At 53.3% G+C, this 13,471-nt stretch overlaps 6 protein-coding genes across 6 annotated transcripts; 3 read left to right on the top strand and 3 right to left on the bottom strand.

The window, feature by feature from the left end:
• Positions 1-288: 288 nt before the first annotated feature.
• Positions 289-2,151, bottom strand: DIT2_2 (cytochrome P450-dit2; the record flags this gene model as incomplete). Its single annotated transcript, XM_062881606.1, has 1 exon — positions 289-2,151. The coding sequence occupies one exon, from the start codon at positions 2,149-2,151 to the stop codon at positions 289-291; it is 1,863 nt and encodes a 620-aa protein (XP_062728950.1).
• Positions 2,152-3,126: 975 nt separating this feature from the next.
• On the bottom strand, positions 3,127-5,450 carry DIT2_1 (cytochrome P450-dit2; the record flags this gene model as incomplete). The annotated part of the gene is made up of 5 exons (XM_062881605.1): positions 3,127-3,711; positions 3,800-4,294; positions 4,346-4,717; positions 4,794-5,035; positions 5,105-5,450. The coding sequence occupies 5 exons, from the start codon at positions 5,448-5,450 to the stop codon at positions 3,637-3,639; spliced, it is 1,530 nt and encodes a 509-aa protein (XP_062728951.1). The 3' UTR covers positions 3,127-3,636.
• Positions 5,451-5,951: 501 nt separating this feature from the next.
• On the top strand, positions 5,952-8,392 carry DTR1 (Dityrosine transporter 1). The gene is made up of 6 exons (XM_062873256.1): positions 5,952-6,681; positions 6,743-6,937; positions 6,995-7,127; positions 7,179-7,745; positions 7,807-8,031; positions 8,096-8,392. The coding sequence occupies exons 1-6, from the start codon at positions 6,127-6,129 to the stop codon at positions 8,188-8,190; spliced, it is 1,770 nt and encodes a 589-aa protein (XP_062728952.1). The 5' UTR covers positions 5,952-6,126; the 3' UTR covers positions 8,191-8,392.
• On the bottom strand, positions 6,082-7,054 carry QC761_0113910 (uncharacterized protein; the record flags this gene model as incomplete). The annotated part of the gene is made up of 2 exons (XM_062873257.1): positions 6,147-7,054; positions 6,082-6,088 (listed from the first exon to the last, which is right to left on the bottom strand). Exons 1-2 carry the CDS (start codon positions 6,359-6,361, stop codon positions 6,082-6,084), a joined length of 222 nt encoding a protein of 73 aa, XP_062728953.1. The 5' UTR covers positions 6,362-7,054.
• Positions 8,393-9,013: 621 nt separating the features above from the next.
• Positions 9,014-10,857, top strand: QC761_700160 (uncharacterized protein). Its single transcript, XM_062881604.1, has 2 exons — positions 9,014-10,253; positions 10,316-10,857. Exons 1-2 carry the CDS (start codon positions 9,851-9,853, stop codon positions 10,651-10,653), a joined length of 741 nt encoding a protein of 246 aa, XP_062728954.1. The 5' UTR covers positions 9,014-9,850; the 3' UTR covers positions 10,654-10,857.
• Positions 10,858-11,062: 205 nt separating this feature from the next.
• On the top strand, positions 11,063-13,428 carry QC761_700150 (uncharacterized protein). The gene is made up of 3 exons (XM_062881603.1): positions 11,063-12,287; positions 12,347-12,649; positions 12,712-13,428. The coding sequence occupies exons 1-3, from the start codon at positions 11,415-11,417 to the stop codon at positions 12,853-12,855; spliced, it is 1,320 nt and encodes a 439-aa protein (XP_062728955.1). The 5' UTR covers positions 11,063-11,414; the 3' UTR covers positions 12,856-13,428.
• The last annotated feature ends 43 nt before the right edge of the window (positions 13,429-13,471 follow it).

The following is a 13,471-nucleotide window of genomic DNA, read 5'->3' on the forward strand; positions in this document are numbered from 1 at the left end:
TAGTCAGCAGATGTTTTGGCAGAGGTTATTATGCCTTGTCGACCTATGATTCACACTTTGTGTAAGAACAAGATCGCTATGATATTTAAGATATTCTTTCTGTAATGCATTATCTCTCTATATGTGTTATCAGCCCTGTCGTTTATAACATTAACTAGTATCTAAAACCCGATCTTTTCTTCAAGAACATGTGCCCAAACGCCGCCCCAAATTCTCACACGACAACCTGCTGATCTTGTGTCGGGCTCGTGGGCATCTACGACTTCCCAAGCCCGGTCCTAACATGCTTTACAGGACAGGTGCAGGCGATTTTACAACCGGCAAAATAGTCACGGCTGCCACGTCGTTGCTCTTTTCCGCAGCGGATGACAACCCAAAGAAGGTATATCTCTTCTTGGTTCCAGCGGACTGTGGGGTTACAGCTGGATTTGGTGGAATGGTTTGCTGATTGGAAGCCGCCACGGTTTTTTCTGAAAAGGTAAACATTCTCTTTCCCACCCTCGGAGCCGCTGTCATGGGCCCCTGCGGACCTCGGGCTTTTGGCACACTCGGAGACGAACTCTTCATGGGCTCTGACATGGAAAGCGTGGCTCGCCTGAACAACTGCGGCGAGGAACGGATGGGTGTTGAGACCCTGTTGAAGAGGGGCCCGATCTTCTCCGACATGGTGATCACAATCGGCCTCTTTGGCGGCTTGGTGAGCTCAAAGTATGCTCGGCCAGAGTCAGTTTTGGTGAGAGAGCCAGTGAAGGAGCCCTTGCTCAGGGCGGCGCGGGCAAGTTTGGCCTTGGTCATCAGCATCATTTCACTCCCTTGGAGCGCCACCACGCAGTTGTGCCAGGGGGTGGGCACATGGAGCAGGTCGATCGAAGTCATGAGTTCGCCGTCGGCCGAAAGGGAGGTGACGGCCCGTACCTTGGCGGGGTCCACAAGCTGGATGCCAAACTTGGGACCGGCATTGTTGTGTGCGTGGATGGATAACCGGATGTAGTTGGGAAACAGCATCTCCACGAGGTTGGAGTAGGCGTGGTTGCGTACAATCATCTCGAAGGCCACTTTGGCTGACAGCTTCTTTTGCTTGGACCGTGACATCCTTTGGGTCAGCGGGTGGTTTTCCAGATCCTCGAGCACGAACTTGGAAAAGCCGCGGTACAGACGGGTGATTGTGGCATCTTTGGAATCAATCTTTGCCCGAATAGCCTCTTTACGAGGCCCGGACCCCGCAACAAGCATCCGCCTACAGAGCTCGGCTTCCTCAGTAATCTTGGTGTCTAGGTGATGTTCAATCGGGGGAAGGCTGAGTCGGGATGCTAGAGTGGAAAGGTCATCGTTCCGGGACGCCAGTTGGAAGAGATCAACGAGAGACTTGAAGCCTATACGATCAGGATCCCCGAAATGAGAGCCAACCTCCCGGTTCATATCTTTGAGCAAGGCGGTATACCTGTCCACCTCGCCGTCATCGACACCAATGCAGTCGCTAAAAACGTGTCCGTCACTGATAACCCAGAGTTTGGCGCCAGGCATGTAAATCTTTTCGATTTCGGTGACAAAACCGTGCAGCCTCTCCAATGCAAGCTCTTCACCACGATCTGGATCTGGGCCAGTAACCTTGTCGGGATTGGATGACTTGCATGGAAATGCAGGAAGACACATCTCAAGTTTGGCCTTGCGTGATGTAAAGTGGCGCACCCGTTGTGTAAAGTACTTACGGCCCGAGACCTTCCATTGGTCACCCTTGCCACCATCGTACCTGAGATAACTGTCGAAGAGGTCCACTATCTGCTCGGTTACAGCTTCGATATCGGCATCCTCTCCTGCTGCTGAGACTGGCAGGGTATGGGTCGTGAGGTCGGCCTGGGTGAGGAGGAGGTTGACGAAGAATTTCTCAAACACGTCCCCGTCCACAATACGTCCATGATTTCCAATCATGATGGCGGTGGTGTAGCCCTGACCATTGGGGGACGATGATTGGTATATTTTGGCATCGGGTTTGCTGTGGCTCGACTGGATTGTTGACCAATTGTCCTGAACCCATTGCTTTTGAGAGCCGGTGCAGTGAACAAGGTTCCCCTCGGAGTCCTGGAGGTAGGAACCTTGATAGCGAAAATAGATGGACTGGCCTTCGTTGCCAAACTCCACGACCATTGCCATGTTGACGTTTGGTGCCTTTTGTGCAGGGACAGGGTAACTGGGGGGGTTTAGAGAGTTGAGAGGGTTCCGCAATGACTCCTCGGCTTGGTGGAAGATGTGGTAGCAAGAGATGTGGACAAGCACAACGTGACACACGGCGAGGATGCAGAAGCTAAGCAACTGAAAAGCACTTGGTAGGCAAGAGGTGTCTTGGGCGCAAAGTGCAGATGTCGTGTAGTAGGTGAAGACTGGGGGGGTGATGAGCAAACACGCCCTCACCAGGTAGGAGATCATGGCATCTTTTTATATCACGTTCCTCTCCCAGAACCACGCGTATCAACAGCCTTCTGCTGTCCTGACCTTCCGGGTATTGGCGGCCGCAAGTTGCAGCAAGGCTAGATAGGTAGGCCACGGTTCTGGAGGCCCTGCAGCGTTGTTGTCGTTTCTCTGCTTGTCCCGGTACCCGGATCAAGGCAAGCGTTTTGTTGGGTCCGAGAGTTGCCGCTGCAGGGCTGAGAGGTGTTACTGCCACAGTCCCAAAAAAGACTGGATTGTGATATTGATTCGGCAGCAGAGCAGGCGAGTGGTTGGCAGAAGCTGTTGATGCTGTGTCGATGCTGTGTTGTGTTGCTGCAGGCATCACGCAGATCTGTCCGTGGCTTGTCGTTGACGTGACCGGACCGAGCCGGGGGCATGGCCGGGCAGGCTGGAGCGGGGTACCGGTAGTCCGCCAACTGAATCCTTTCACATGCGCACCATCTATTTGTTTGATGACTGAACCGGGCTGAAGTGGGCTTTTTTTGAGTTGGCTGGTAGCCGCCTCGCACCACAATCGAGCACGAGATAGGCGCTCTTGGTGCTTCGAGTCATTGCCTGGGGCTGGAGCCATCATACTGTGTGGATGCAGATAGGCGCAAGCATACTCGTAAAAATCTGAAAAGGGGGGCTTGGGCGGCCTGCCTCGGTCACGGTGCGACCGCCGTGTACTGCGAAGACGGCCGAATCACGAATGCAGATATGAATAGCAGACGCCGTGTTTCCTGTGGGTGATCAGGAAGGCTGAGCTTGGCTCGTCTGCATATCTCCAGTCGTCCTGAGTAACTGTTCGTACCCGTTGCACCACGCGCATGGCCTGTGGCCGGCTCTCTCCGTCATCCACCAACGATAATCCAATCGACTTTTGTCGGTACTCAGATCCCTCTGACAGATTCCATGGATGACTTAACGTGGAAGCAGCATGCGCATTCGGCCGCCATGCCGGTCCACGGCATGATACCCACGCCAAGACGTGTCTGCATGATAGGCAGGTACCTATTGTGAAGATATCACCACATTCGGCGCACCGGGAAAACACGCTAATCAACACACGACAGCATGAGTCCAGAGTATTGTTTGGTACGGCACAATCATCAATGTGAGACAAATTACCTGCACGTTCTTATAAACGCCTACCCAATCTACGTTATGCCCGCTTCCGCTCTCCAGGACCAACGATCCATTCAACGTTTAGCCCTTCTTCTCGGACCCCAACTCCCTGCTATCAAAGACCAGCCTTAGATCCCTGGGGTACAATGGCCCGGCCTGGATAGAAGGACAAACACGACCTGCAGTTAGCGCATTATTCCCGTAACTGGTAGGTAACCTTTCGAGGCGATAAGACGGGACCTACTGGCGTCTTTCTGTCAATCCACTCCGGATCCAGCATCCACATGAACGCCCCCAGTAGCTTGCACAGTGTGACCCTCATCTGCAACAGAGCAAACTTCTCCCCGAGACAGGCTCTGCGGCCCCCATGGAAAGAAATAAACTCTGCTTTAGATTTGCGTAACCGGAGCTGCTTCTGGATGGATGTTACATCACCGCCCCAACGAGAAGGATCAAACTGGTCTGCTGTCGGTCCCCAAGCTTCCGGGTCCCGGTTTGTCGAGTAGCAGTTGTATCCGACGTATGTGCCGCTGGGGATTACAATGGAAGCGTGGCCAAGGAGCGTGTCCTGGGAGGTGCGCCGATTGATGAGCTGGCCGATGGGAGGAAAGAGACGCAGACTCTCGAGAATAACAGCAGTCAGGAGCGGGAGGTTGGCCAGCATTTCAATGTTTTGAGCTAGCGCGGGGATTGAAAGTCCTGTAGACACGAGTTCTTCATAAAGTCTGGCTTGAATTTCCTAAACAGCTCGTCAGCTTTGTTTACATTCGGACCAACACAGTGCACCTACAGGATGCTTGGCTAGCAAGTAAAGAGTGGATATCAGGCACAGTTGGGGATTTTCCTGGCCAGCTACAAAGAGAACTGTCAAGTTGTCATGCATCTGTTTTTCATCCCACTCACCGGACTGGTGAGCATCTAGCAGCCGGCGGCCCAATCCATCTTTGGGCCAGGGCGCTGACGATTTTGCGGAGGAGGGATCGTGGCTTTCGATCAAAGCATCCCTGAGGGCGCCTCGAAACTTGTCCACAGTTTTCCTGGCACGTAACCGACTTGGAAAAGAAAACTGGTCCAAAATGGGAAAGTTCATAAAGATGGGCTTGAAAATCTCACGCTTGACTGCCGATTGCAGAATGTTGATGGGTGCGTTGTCCGAGAGAGCCTAGTAGCACCGAGTGTTAATCTCACGTGTGGTCTTTTTTCCAGCGTTTTGTGAAAGGACGTAAGAATGTACTTGCATCAAAGTTGGTCTGCAAAATGACCTCAGAGCAGTTGGCCACGGAATACCGCTGAAGCAACCCTTGAACAGCAACGCCACGGCCTCTTCCACCGCGCGACTGGGCATCTTTCACGAGCATGCACAGTTTGTCGGCATTCAAGACGATCTTGTCCACCTCGAAATTGTTTCGTTGCAGCCCTGGCCGGATGACAGACTGGTATTTCTTCCAGACTTGACCATGGCTAGAGATGATGTTGTCGCCTAAGGTGGTACCCTGTGTCAGCTATTTTGCCCGTATTCATTGAAGAGAAGCAAACAATAATTAGGTACCAAGAAACTGTGCCAAAACACTATGAGGGATCTTTTTTTGATTTCCGCTCTTTTCGTACAGGTCTTCGTCCTTGAAGATCTCGGCGATGTAAGAGGGCTTGTGCACCAAAATATTCCATTGAGCCGCAAAGAAGAACTTGACAGCGCCGTGAGTGCGAAGTGGCTTGTCGATATATTGACGAAAAATGTCGGACTGGTCGACATCCTTGAAAAAGGGAATGAGGGCTACCCAAAAGGGGATGGTAGGGATGTTTTCGGGGTATCTTGGTGGTAGCAAGAAGATATAGTAGACTAGAAAAATAGCGATGGCTGCGAGAAGCAGTAGCTCTGCAATGAATCCCAACATTGTTGTGGTCTGCTATGCGATCTAGAAGATGAGACTCACAGCTGCTTGCAGTTCAACCTTTCGGGATATAAGGCATAACCTAGATGATCGTCGCGCTCAAAATAGCAGGTAGGCGATGAATATTCATGTATGGGCACTGTATTGGTCGCAGATAGGTCGCATTTCGCTGCTGCGCACGTGTGACCCAATGCAATGGTAGAGAGGTGCAGCGGCAGGGGGGCTAGGTTAGCGCTAACGTGCAGCGAGGCTGGAGGGATGGAATGGGGGTGAGGCGCTGTATTACTCGGGACCCCAGCTGCACCTCAGCATGATGTGAAGCCGTATGTTTTTGAAGAGGTCGAGATGGATTGCTGCTGTGTCCCGTAGGCTGCGGCAGGTGCTGCGCCCTCACACCCCGGGCTATGGAGGTGCTGGAGTATGAGGTCGGAGGCCCGGGCGGCCGGCCGGCTGTCCGCTGTGAGTAGGTTGTTGTCTTTAGGTAGCGCTTCTCTCGGTGTGACCAGCCCGGAACTCCTTGAACTGAACCCAGCTTAACCCTCTCCCTTTTTCTATTTTTTATAAAATAAAAAAAAGTAGAAGAAAATGGAATACCTGTTCTATTCCATTTTGCTTCTCAGTTCACAATACCTGTTCATCCCCTATTGGCCTTGTCAATTTGCTGTGGCATGCCTGCAGAATGGCAAGGTTTGAGCTCACCGTCCAGATAGGACGCTCTCGACAATCTTGTCCGCACAAAGCATCTTCCTCTCAGTCCCGATCAAGATCAAGATCACGCACCCGCCATAGTCGCCCCCATTCTCCCGAAGACAGAATCCCTCTAGTTGAACGTGTTCCCCCTCCTGCTCGTGATGATGACCCGGCCTCGATATCCCTGCCTCCTTCCCCGACAGACAATACTCCCGAGAAAACATCTTTACCTTTAGGTCCCCGATCCTCCCATCAAGGCCTTCCCACGTCCAATAATGAGTCTTTACCGAATGGCCCGCCACCAGCAGACGAGCCGCCGGGCCTGAATCCGAGTCCGAAGCAGGATGGGTCTGGGTCTTATACCGATTTCTCCCCTCTCCGTCGAAAGTTCATCTTGTCTGTTATAACGATTGCTGGATTCTTCGGGCCATTGGCGGGAGGTATATATCTTCCTGCCTTGCCGGTGCTGGAAAAAGAGTTCAATGTTAGCCCAACCGCCATCAATGTGACGGTTTCAGTGTTCATGATGACTTTTGCGCTCGGTGTAAGCCTTTACCCTCCCCAATCCCATCAACAGACAACAAAGATGCTGATATCGTCTACAGCCGCTATTCTGGTCCACTTTTGCAGATTGGAAGGGTCGCCGTCCATTGTACTTGATAAGCCTTGCCATTTACATCTTGGCGAACGTGCTTCTTGCTGTAGTACCAGCAAACTACGGAGCACTGGTGTTTTTGAGGGTCGTGCAGGCGTTTGGCAGTGCTAGTGTTGTTAGCATGGGGGCAGGGACAGTTGCTGACGTGGGTAGATATATTCGCCTTTCTCGTTGCCAACTTGCTAACGTCAGTCCATCCCAGATCACGGAGCCGAAGAAGCGAGCATTCGCAATGAGCATTTTTCTCATGGGCCCTCAATGCGGTCCTGTCCTGGGTCCCGTGTTGGGTGGTGCATTGGCAGAGGCGAACTGGAGATGGATTTTCGGATTTCTTGGTGTGTTCTTCCCTGCATGTTGTGCGTCCGCCGACTAACGAGGTGCCAAAGCGATTTCTAGCGGCATACTTTGGCTTGTGATTCTCTCTTCTCTCCCTGAGACTCTTCGTGCCCGTGTGGGTGGAGGCCGTATCTACACAGAACGGCCCATCTTCTTTTGGCCCCCTTCCATGTCTTCACCTCTCGCGCCGAGCTGGGAAAGGGGTCCTCCACCGCCCATCCCAACCCTCAAAGGGTATTGGAACCTGTTCGTTTACCCTCCCATCGGTATCGTCAGCTTCAACACTGCTATGCTTTACTCTACCTACTTCGCCATTGCCGTACAACTTCCGACCGAGCTGAGTCAGCGATACAAATGGGGCCCATCGGGAATCGGCGCTGGCTTTCTGGCGGTAGGAATTGCTATGATTGTGGGGAGTTTGCTTGGTGGTAGAGCCTCGGACTGGAGAAGGGCCAGGGCAGCTGAGCAACTGCCAAAGGACACCAAGATTGATCCAGAGTTTAGACTTGTGGACCAGATCTGGGGCGTGTTGATTTGTGTGTTGGGGACTCTGCTGTATGGATGGATGGTGAATGGTAGCAAACATCCAGCAGCAGTTTTGTTTGCCACATTTTTGAGTATGTACTCCTGTCAGATAACTTCCGCCGCAACGGGAAACTAACCAGCGGTATTTAACAGCCGGATTTGGGATGAATTGGGTCTTTGTCACCACTACAGCATTCTTGACCGAATGTGTTGCTCAACAGGCGGCAGGAGCGTTTGCGCTGGGAAACTTGCTGAGAAACCCCGGGGCTGCCATTGTGTCTGTGATAACACCAACACTGGTGGCCAAGATGGGGAGTGGATGGTGCTTTACGGGACTGGCGGTCTTGGATCTGCTCCTGGTTGGAACTGCGGTTATTGGTACGTGCAACTTTTTGGGTAGCAGAGCTCTGGCTTGAATGGAGAACTAATATTGTTTCTGTAGTTCTCAGACTAAAATGCCCTGGCTGGCGTGCGGATAGGGCGGCCAAGATGCAGCTGGCTGGCAAGAAAGCCGCAGGTCCGGCGGCAGTTCCTTAAGAACGGTCTTTGGCAAGTGGAAAAATATCGGGGCATAAAAAGATAACCCACACGCTTGTCGACGACGATCTTTCACAGCCTTGCAACTATCTTTGGAAGTCTCTCAAGAAATTTAAAAGCCTGATGATTATCTTTCAGGGCTTTCTTCCCCAATCAAAGCCTCTATTTTACTGTCCCCACAGCGTGGTTTGGGCAAGCGCACCAGGCTTTGGTTGGGAGATGAAAGATGGCCGAGGAGAGCTGAATGGTCCGATGGACCGGCCATATAATCATTGCTTGGGCTGATGGGCGTTGAATAAGATTAGACAAAATAACTCCTTGCGCATTCTTCATCACTAATGTGACCATCCATGGGTGGATCTTTCACCACCCCATCTCACTGCATGCTGGATGCTGATCGGTGACAGGCTTCCCACGAGGCTAGAGTGGGTGAGTGGCTACTCAAGGCCTGACTGTCGCATGGCCATCTGAATCCAGAGCGGCGGGATCAACGCAAACGCACATTGACGATCGTAGCACGGTAGTCGGTAGAGCGAGTGTGACAGAAGGCGGAGAAGTTGTCTCCCACGACCACGATCGATATTGCTCGATACTCCACCCCCACAACTAAAGATATGACCACCTCATCAACGACCCCAGTGGCATCGGCAACGGAGATGTTGCTTGCGCTCGAGTTCTGACAACTCAGCCCTGCAGCCGAAAACGAAAAAGGAGGGGGCGTGTGCAGAAGAAACAGGTGACCAAGGGGGGTTATCAGATCGCTTGGTCTTTGACAGAGAATGTGGACACACCGCGGCATTTTGACCAGTTCGGCAAAGGTGTTTAGCCCGTCTGGCTCTTTTCGCTGTTCTTTAGGTAACAGAAGACGCGAGATCTGTCTTTGCAAGCGATTTCGGCTTCGACGGTGGTTAAGTCGTTGTGGGGACATTGGTTGTTCCAGCCAATGGCGAGCACCAACCCGATCTGATAACTTTATTTTGTTCTCCACCAAGGACACCGCGGTGGGTCCTGTTCCACTGCGCCTTGAAAAAAACGACTGAGTGGGAAAAACCATCACACGACGTCAAGTGGCCACCCATAATGAAACCCCTCCTCCAGCTGAACATTTCTCCATGGACTCGATAATCTTCAGGTGTTCATTGTTGGCAACAGCGCGCATGTACCTAGCATGAGACTGGAGGGGAAACGACCCTTCGATCTCTCTCATTTGTATCAGTAGGCTGGAGGATGGCGGTAGTCAACAACCGACACAAGGATGCAAAGCATCCACCAGCGGAAACAGAGCCAAAATTGGCGCATGGCCTGTCCCTCTGCATGGTCCTCTCAACTCCCCAGGCTTGTCTAGACCAGGACCATGATGGACGGGAACAGTGATGCCACACGTGGCTAATCGATAGTCTGAATGTCGCCGTTGCGTCGCTGCCACCCCAAAGAGCCTGCAACTGAATTTGGACCTTCTCCAGGGTAACCCTGATGGCGGGACAGTCCAGTCCCCTTCATATTTTTGTTGGTTCGCTTCCGATCTAACGCTTGGCGTCCCTACATATAACAGTGCTCTCATCCTGGATTCTGTCATCGGGTCTCTTGCTCGTTCCGGTTGAAGCATACCTTTTCCAAACCACCCAAGCCAGCTCCCCCAAACCCCCAGAAAACCGTCAAGATGGTCCACGTCGTCCTCCCCGCCCTCATTCCCGACATCAAGCGCGTGTATGATTCCTACTTTGCCGCCTTCCACCATGACCCCATGGGCGAGATCATGCTCAACATCCTCTTCCCCGGAGGCAATGTGAACTCACCAGAGTTCCGTGAGGAACATGCCAAGGGCACCCTCGCTTGGTGGCATCATTCTGATTCCCAATACACCTACAAGTGCGTCGACACCGACAATGGCGATATTGTCGGCATGGGTCTCATCGATGTGATTCTGCGCCGCCGCTCCGTGGAGGAGCGCGCCTTCCAAGGTGTTCCATGGCTCCAAGGCGAGGCCAAGGAGCGCGCTGAGAAGGTACTCAAGCCCCTTCACGACATGCGTGAGCAGCTTTTTGGCGACCAGCAATACATCTGTACGTCTTCCCACGGACCCATTTACGGGATAGAATTGCTAACACGAGATGCTCTTGACCAGATGCCCACGTCATCGGTGTCCTCCCCGAACACCAGGGTAAGCAGGCCGGTGCCGCGCTTGCTGGCTGGGGTCTCAGTTTCGTCGACTATACCAACCTGCCCATGTACTTTGAGGCCTCGCCCTCCTCGGTCGGCCTCTACGAGAAGCTGGGCTACGAGCGTCTCAAGGAGACCATCGTTCACAAGGCCGAGACGCTCGGTACTGCCACTGATATCTCGGTGCCTCTCATGGTCAAGATGCCCAAGTCTGCCGGTGGCATGAGCTTTTATGAGTGGAAGGAGAAGGGCTACCCCAAGTTCAACGCTGCCACTCCGGTTTCCAAGAAGCAGAAGCTCTAAAGGACAGGACCGGTTGGCTTTGTCATGAGTGGAGACGTAACAAATTGCTTCCTTTTGGGTTTCTGGGCGCGGGCTGGCATGGATTTATCAGGGCGTTTTGTTTTGGGTTGGGAAAACTGTGTATACAAACAGGTGTTTTGGTCCATGATATTTGGGGCGGGAAAATATCAGCTCATTGTATCCGTACCTGACTCTGTTGCCAAATTGATGTGTCGCCCTGGAATGCAGCCGACGAAACGAGCATGTCCCGATACCGGCTGGCCGTCGGAGTGCGGATGGCAGGGACAACAGGGACGGCATCCCACGATCAAAACTTTTCTCCTCGGTTGCGGGCGGGTGGGCTGTGGGACCCCTATCGAGTGCCAAGTCAAATTATCAATCGGACCATGGAGATAATCTTGAGAGCCACCTCTGGGCCCCCACCATCCCAGCGGGGAAACGGAGAACAGCTCTCTGCAACGCAGCCATGGCACCATGCTGGAGAAAAAAGTGCGCAAAAAAGTGCGCTTTTCCACTCCCCTCGCCAGGGGTGTTTATCCAATACTGGTCGGCGGTTGTCTCCTGTTCCGTACCAGATTGCCGTGCTGTCTCCAGTTCTTTCCGACCCTTGCGGCCCATTTTGAGCATGGTGTACCTGGAGGGGTTGCTTTTGTGTGTTTTTGACGGGACGGCAGTGAGCATATAGAATGACGTTCTCGGCACCACAGGGTCGCCGACATCCTGCTGGTGAGTGACAGTGCCCAACCCAGACAGTTCCCGCCATGGCCGAAAAACCACCACAGAGGATGACGCTGCTCCAGCGGTTGCGAAAGGCCATCCTGTTCCTCAGGCTGGTGGGTTATGGTCTTCGCACATACTACAACTTCTTTTCCCGCAGTCTGTCGGCCAAGATTGCGAACCGGCTCGCAAAGTCGGACGCGTCCATCGGTCCAGACGACGTCAAAAACATTGTCATCGTTGGAGCTGCCTTCTCGGGCCTCTACGCTGCGCGCCTCCTGGCGGGCGCCGTGCCCCGAGATGGCCGCTACCGCATCGTCGTGATCGAGCCAAACAGCCACTTCAACTTCACCTGGGTCTTCCCTCGCTTCTGCGTCGTCGAAGGCCATGAGCACAAAGCCTTCATTCCCTACAGCCCCGACTTTTTTGACATGGGGCCCAAGGGGCTGGTGCAATGGGTACGTGACCGTGTGACCAGTCTCACAAGGGAGAACGTGCTCCTGCGGAGTGGCGAGGTGATCCCGTACGAGTATCTTATCATAGCCACCGGATCCAACGTCGCCGATGGTCTTCCGTCTCGTGCCGGCGTGGAAGACAAGGAGGAGGCGATTGAGCTGCTTAAAGCAATGCAGGAGCGCGTCAAGAATGCCAGCCACATTGTCGTCGCCGGAGGTGGCGCTGCGGGCGTCGAAACGGCCACGGATGCAAAGGACCGATATCCGGGCAAGTCTGTCACCATTGTGCACTCTCGGCAGGCCTTGATGCACCGTTTCGGCAACGGACTGCAACAGGGTACCTCAGAAGCCATGGAAAGACTGGGCGTCAACGTCATCCTCGGCGAGAAGGTGCTTCCACAGTCTGTAGACGGAAAGTTCATCACGCTGAGCTCGGGACGAAAGATTGAGTGTGACTGCTTCGTAGGTTTATTGTTAATACCACAAACCGAGATTCGATGCTGACAAGACACTGCTGATAGATCAATTGCACCGGACAAAAGCCCGCCTCCGGCATCGTCGCGAGCCTCGCGCCAAACACAATCACCCCGTCTGGTCACATTCGGGTCAAGCCCAACCTTCAAATCGACGACGATTCCCTTCCGAATGTATATGTCTGCGGTGACGTTGCCCAGGCCGAGGTGCGGAATCCCAACTCGCGAGTGGCGGCGCGCCAGGCCGAGATCTGCGCCGACAACGTGGTGCGGGCCGTTAAGGGCAAGAAGCCCAAATACGTCTTTACCGAGGGGTTTGGCGATGGCGTGATCAAGTTGACTTTGGGTTTGGTATGTCGCAGCCTCCAAGTGGCCGTAAAGTAAGAATCACTGGCTAACACTGGGCAAAACAGGACCGGTCCATCACGCAGTATTTCGATGGCAAGTCGGAGCTTCTGTTCCCTGCCGTAGAACCCGATCTTGACCTCATGTGCAAGGGAACGTGGGCTGCCATGGGAGCAAGGCCTTTTGAGGATACTGGGGTGTACTCTGAGTGAAGGCGATCGTCAAGGACATCAGGTTGCGGGATGTGTTGTTCCACTGAGCATGGCGGAAAGTCGCAAGCCCGTGTGGTGATGATGGGCAATGTCCTGGCTTTGTGCTTCCGCAGCGAGCCAACTTCCGCAGCAAGCCAACAGTTCATCGATTGGCACGTCCAATGACAGGAGTCTTGGGCCAAGATGAACACCAGGACACGCCGCAAAGCCAGCCAGCAAACCAGGTCGCGTTCAGAGCCGGTGTCAGATACATCGGCGCTGCTACGCTGACGCGAGATGGGAAGAATTACGCGAGGTCGTCGAGCAGGGCATCGCTCTGAGCGCGGCGAGCTTGCATCTCGAAAGGCTGGCAGCTTTTTGCAGGCAGATAGATGAGTGGTCTGTGTCGAGTGTCCAAACATTAGCAAGGAGATGACACAAACATTTGGCTCGAAGCCTGCGGTGCCTGGGAGTGAAGCATCATGTCAAGTACCGCCGGTGGCGTTGGGAACGATCAGCCACGCTCTCAGGCACTGCGACAGTAACGGCAAGTAAATAAAGATTCAATAAATCGAGTTGACAGAGGCATTTCTAATGCTGATCATGTGTACAAGTGCAAATTGAAGAATGCTCAGAT

The sequence above is a fragment of the Podospora bellae-mahoneyi genome, chromosome 7 (assembly GCF_035222275.1).
Source record: "Podospora bellae-mahoneyi strain CBS 112042 chromosome 7, whole genome shotgun sequence".
Lineage (NCBI taxonomy): Eukaryota > Fungi > Ascomycota > Sordariomycetes > Sordariales > Podosporaceae > Podospora > Podospora bellae-mahoneyi.